Source organism: Pygoscelis adeliae, unplaced genomic scaffold, assembly GCF_000699105.1.
Source record: "Pygoscelis adeliae isolate BGI_AS28 unplaced genomic scaffold, ASM69910v1 Scaffold227, whole genome shotgun sequence".
Lineage (NCBI taxonomy): Eukaryota > Metazoa > Chordata > Aves > Sphenisciformes > Spheniscidae > Pygoscelis > Pygoscelis adeliae.
Genome location: NW_008825100.1, coordinates 1,911,362 through 1,916,702, shown reverse-complemented (window position 1 = coordinate 1,916,702; position 5,341 = coordinate 1,911,362). Strand labels below are relative to the sequence as shown.

Genomic DNA, 5,341 nt, shown 5'->3' with positions numbered 1-5,341 from the left:
GGCTGCAGGTGGATATCTGCTCCACCGTGGACCTCCATGGGCTGCAGGGGGACAGCCTGCCTCACCATGGTCTTCATCACAGGCTGCAAGGCAATCTCTGCTCCGGCGCCTGGAGCACCTCCTCCCCCTCCTTCCTTCTTCGCTGACCTTGGTGTCTGCAGAGTTGTTTGTCTCACAGATTCTCACTCCTTTCTCCAGCTGCAGTTTGTTGCACAGGGGGGTTTTTTCCCCCTTCTTGATTGTGTTATCCCAGAGGCGCTACCACCATTGCTGACGAGCTTGGCCTTGGCCAGCGGTGGTTCCGTCTTGGAGCCGGCTGGCATTGGCTCTATCGGACACAGAGGAAGCTTCTAGCAACTTCTCACAGAAGCCACCCCTGTAGCCCCCCCACTACCAAAAACTTGCCACGCAAACCCAATACACAAGGAAATGTATTTTATCTTTCTATGATTGTCTATACAATCTGCCCTACTCCAGGCTGTTTATCGAGTGCTTGTTCTTCTCCAGCACTGAGCTGCGTGCTTTGGTGACGTTTCAAAGGTGGGGTCGATATACCCGTCACTCTGAACTTGTGCAATCTATCTATTGTCTCTTCAAAATGTGAGGTCTGTAAAAACTTCTGCAAGCTTGAATTAGACTTCTTATATCTATTGCCAGAGCAAAATAAGTGGTGAACCAGACTGCTCTGCCTATTAGTAAGGTCACCTAGCATTAACGTGTTAACAGCTCCCTCTGAGTTTGGCAACATCCAGGAAGGGACTTGTGAGTTACAACCCCACAGGTTACAGCTTGTGGTTTGTAACTAAGCCAATGTAGACTTTGGCAGTCCTGGTGAGACGTCTTATCTCCAAAATGAAGTCAAGTTTGTTATGCATTCCCGCAAACAGGTAGGTCCTGTTTTTTTGCACCTTCAGAGGTGTTGTGTCATTGACTGCTGGCTTATGGAGAGCTCATGACTAGAGGGAATCCAAGGCGCTACAGTAGCAAACTATATAATGGGAACAGTGTTTGAAATGAAGTATACAAAACAGTCTACTTCAGACCTCTTGCTTTTGGCTTTATATGCACAATCAGTGGCAATAAAACCAAAGAAAACCTATGTTATTTTCCTTAAACGGAGCTCTTGATTTACAAGGTTGCTGCTTTGGTAACTTAGAGGGGATATGTCTCACATGAATTCAGTGCTGCTTGGAAAACTTGGACTGCACGAAACATAGCAGATCGTCTTGTGGGATCATGGTGCGTCGGGGTTTGTAATGTTGGTGCCTTGTTTGCTTCTCAGGGCAAGCTGACAGCTCAAGGTAAGCTGCTGCAGCAGGACACCTTCTATGTGACAGAGCAGGATTCTGGAGTTCAGTCTCGACCAAAGGAGCGTAGGGTGTTTCTCTTTGAGCAAATAGTTATCTTCAGCGAACTCCTTAGAAAAGGATCTTTAACGCCAGGCTACATGTTCAAGAAGAGCATAAAGGTAAGAAATAGAGAGGGAGAGGCATATTCTGCTTGATGGTCATGTACGGAAATCTTACCAATTTTCTATACTGTAAGACTGGTCCACCCTGTCATAGGTGGCCAACAATTTGCAGAAAACATTTGCATTTGCCTTTCAGTGGATCAGAAGCTGTTTAAGACTGTCTCTAAATAAACCACTGGGTGTCTAAATTTACTGGGTAATTTTTACAAGGAACACAACCAGGGCAGGTCCTCTGTCATTCATAGCTCTGAGTTAGCAAATATTGCTACAAAGCCTGCAGTAGTCAAAGGAAGTATACAATAATTGCTTTTAAGCATGATCATAAGAGGTAGGGGAAGGTGTGGTATCCAAAACAGTCACGTTAGGCCAAACTGTAAGTCAATATTAAGCCTCTATGTGCCATTACTGGAAATACTCTCCCTAATGCGGGGAGGGCTCTTGGTACAAATGTGAATGTTGCAGGAAGACAGAACTATTTCAAAAACAAACAAAAACACACACGGTTCTAAAAATGCAGCTATGAGGAATTATAAAACCAGCTAAACTATAAAGAAAATTTTAAGAAGTTAATTTTGTTCTTAAATAATCTTTCCAGATTATGGGGCTGGGAGTAAAAGTAAAAACTGAAAGCAGCCAGGGAAAATAATTTGTTTATTTGTTTGTTTAAGGGGCTTTATGATTGTTTAACAAATGCAAAGTTAACCTCTGAAATGATAAGTGACGATGAAAGAATGCTACACCTCTCCTGGCAGAAGAGCCTTTGCTCTTTGCCAGTGCCTGCAGAAAGAGCAAAGTCACTGCTTTATTTGAATGTCTTGATCGTTCAAAGCTGAGAAACCGGTCTGGGATTGATTTCCTTTTCGAAGATACAGGTTAAAAAGAGATGTGGGAGAATGCATTGTGTTTGCTCTAAATTTAAATGGTACATTAATATGAAATAGAAGAGAACAACATCAGGTGAAATAATGCATAGTAACCATATATAACTAAACAAATCTATGATAAACAGCATATTTACTGAAATGAAGGCATCTTCTTGGCTGACAGAAACTGCAGCATTTACTGAAAAGCCTATATCCATTTGCAAGTCAGTGTATTTCATAGTTTCCAACCAAATAATAAGCTATAAAGGAAAAACCTAAAGTGTACAAATAAACAATCATCTTGATTTAGATGATCAGCTTTGATTTTATCTTATTGCTGATTTAAATAATTATTAAAGTTGGAGATGGAAATAATATTAATCATTTTTACTTCAGTTTATTGTATGTATAACAATGAGGCTTTTATCTGCAGGAAACAATTCCTGGGTTGTATATTGTAGATAAAGAGAGAAAAATAAATCTCTCCTAATGTCAATAAAATTAGCTTGCCTCAAGGGTATGAATTGCTTTTCCAGTTAAACAGCCTATGAAAGTAATGCTGTTCCTACTGCCTGAGTTTAAAACTTTTCTGTGATTATTTTCCAGTCCCTCTTTTCTTCCATTTGGCAAAGAGCTCATTCTCCTGTTGAGTGCCTACAGCAAGTGTGGGATCCCCTGTGGCTCCATGTGCATCTCCCTCGCTGCAGTGTGGAGTCTGTGTGCCGGCAGCTCTCACACCCTGCCTCCCAGCCCATACTTCAGCTTCTGGCTGCTTTTGCATTTCTCTCATGCTTTACCACAGAGATGAGCTGTGGCCCGCAGTGGAGCAGGACCATTCCCCGCCTCTCTGTGCCACGGGTATCCTCACCTTGCGGTGGAGCCTCAACCTGAGCTGGGTGATTCCCTGGAGAGAGGACCTTTTCCAAAGGTGTCACAAACAGGCTGCCTCATCACCTGTCTTTCATTACCCTGCCCTAGAAATTGCATCTGGTCTGAGATCATGAGCCAGAGTTTGAGGAGGCTTTACACTGTCAGCTAGGACCAAGTTTCTTTGACCTTGGTTCGAGTGCTGACAAGATCCTGCTGGGCAGACTGAACCTACCTTCACAGCAGTTATCAGGACTGACTAGCCGTCTTTGGCTAGCTTTGATACCATCTGCAGTCATGGTTGTCCAGTTCTCTGAGAGACACTCCCTGAAAGATGTAGGCTGTTTCCCTGCTGGTCACCTCCTCCCACACAGCAGAAGGACCTAGCCAGCACCAGAGATCCCATTTCTTTCCTCTGTGTCACAGCTATTACGGAGCACTGAGGTCTCTCTGTTAGAGCAAGAAGTGCATATGACTTCAAATGCAGCTGTTCTGGTCTGTCAGGGAGATGAGGCTCCCAAATATTGTTCTCCAAGGTCTGTCACACTCAAACTGTGACAGAAGCTTCATCATGATGTCCTACATCAGTGAAGAACCCTTCTTTATGCAGTGAGGTAGTTAGCATTCAGAAATTGCACATCCCTTCTTGGATACTTCTCAGTTGGATACCTTTCAGACTCTCAAAATACCTAAGTGGGTAGCCTTGGCAAATGCATCTCCCTAAGACACAAACAGGAGGTTAGGCACCCTGTCCTACAAGTCTTTTTTCTGGAGTCATACCAGGATTGACTTGCTTGCTTTGGCTATCAACCAGAGGAGCAAGAGGAAGAGCACTGCCCAGGCTCACTGTCTGTCCCTTTCCTTGTCCCCATGTCAGAGGAGTTCCTGCCTGTCTCCTTAACTTCACAGGGACCCCCAGAAGAGAAGGAAGAGGCTCCTTGCATCTTGCAATTTGAATGCTGGACAGTATTCAGATGTGGAATGGATCTCTCCATGCCTTGACAGATATTCAGAGCAATTGGAGATAGACTTTTAGAGGGACGTTATTGCCTTAGTCTTCGGAGCTGTCTACTTTTGACATGAAGACTCTCTTTCTTTGAAAGGCTATGCCATCCTATTCTTGTTTACTATCATAGACATAAGTAGCTCAGGAAAAGCTAAAGTTATGGATACACTTAAACAGAAGCCTCACAAGGGCAGGACAGCAGCCAAAATTGCCATCCATGAGATTTCCAGAAAGAGTATCTGTGACTACAGTCAAGTGAAGTGGTTCTGCACAGATGACAGTGTAATCTGCTAGAAATAAGAAGAACTGTTGGAGTATCACGAGAGAACTGCTCTTTTTTTTCGGTATATCCCTGTGCACAGTCCATTCCATTTTTCAAATACTGTAATGACTGAGACTTTCTTTCCCATGGAGGATAAGAAATGTAAACACTTATTTAAATTGGAGGAATGATAGACTTTATTCACATCTTAATAGGAACATTTTAACTTTATTTACGGGTTACAGTAAATTTTTAGCACATCAGTCAGGTCTACGTTACCTTAAAATAGAAGTTGTAATTCAAGACAAGGCAGGTGGATGTCTGGTACATCTGTCAGAGCTTTATTAAACATCATATTTAAGCTTAAGATTTATCTGCCTAAATCTAGATGAGGCAAATTCTTCTGATTATGATCTGACAGTCTGTTATTGGACTCAATTATTTTCAGGAACTTCTCACAACAATTTCATTCTGATTCTTGAGTAATGTTATCTCATGCTCCATGTAACACATGCTTACCTTGGCTTGTTTCAGATGAACTACCTTATCATTGAAGAAAATGTGGACAATGATCCCTGCAAGTTTGCTCTAATGAGCCGGGAAACATCAGAGAGAGTCATTTTACAGGCAGCTAATCCAGAAATTCAGCAAGCTTGGGTACAGGACATCAACCAGGTCCTGGACACACAAAGAGATTTCCTAAATGGTATGTACATGGTCTTTGCTCTGTTTCCCAAACTGTGTAACTAAATGGGATTTAGAATCTTTGTGTCTCTGTTCCCTCTACAAGAAGAACATTCGGCAACTTCTTTTCATAAGGAGAATCCCAAGGAGAAAACTAGAGCCCAGTCTGCCTGTCATTAAGCACTGGG

At 42.7% G+C, this 5,341-nt stretch overlaps 1 protein-coding gene across 1 annotated transcript in view; it reads left to right on the top strand.

Moving 5' to 3' along the window:
• The window catches only part of KALRN (kalirin, RhoGEF kinase), a 368,140-nt gene that overhangs the window by 328,672 nt on the left and 34,127 nt on the right, over nt 1-5,341 (top strand). The window contains exons 46-47 of the mRNA XM_009327171.1: nt 1,283-1,468; nt 5,004-5,175. Of these exons, the coding sequence (XP_009325446.1) occupies nt 1,283-1,468; nt 5,004-5,175 (358 nt within the window). The remainder of the gene's footprint in view (nt 1-1,282; nt 1,469-5,003; nt 5,176-5,341) is intronic.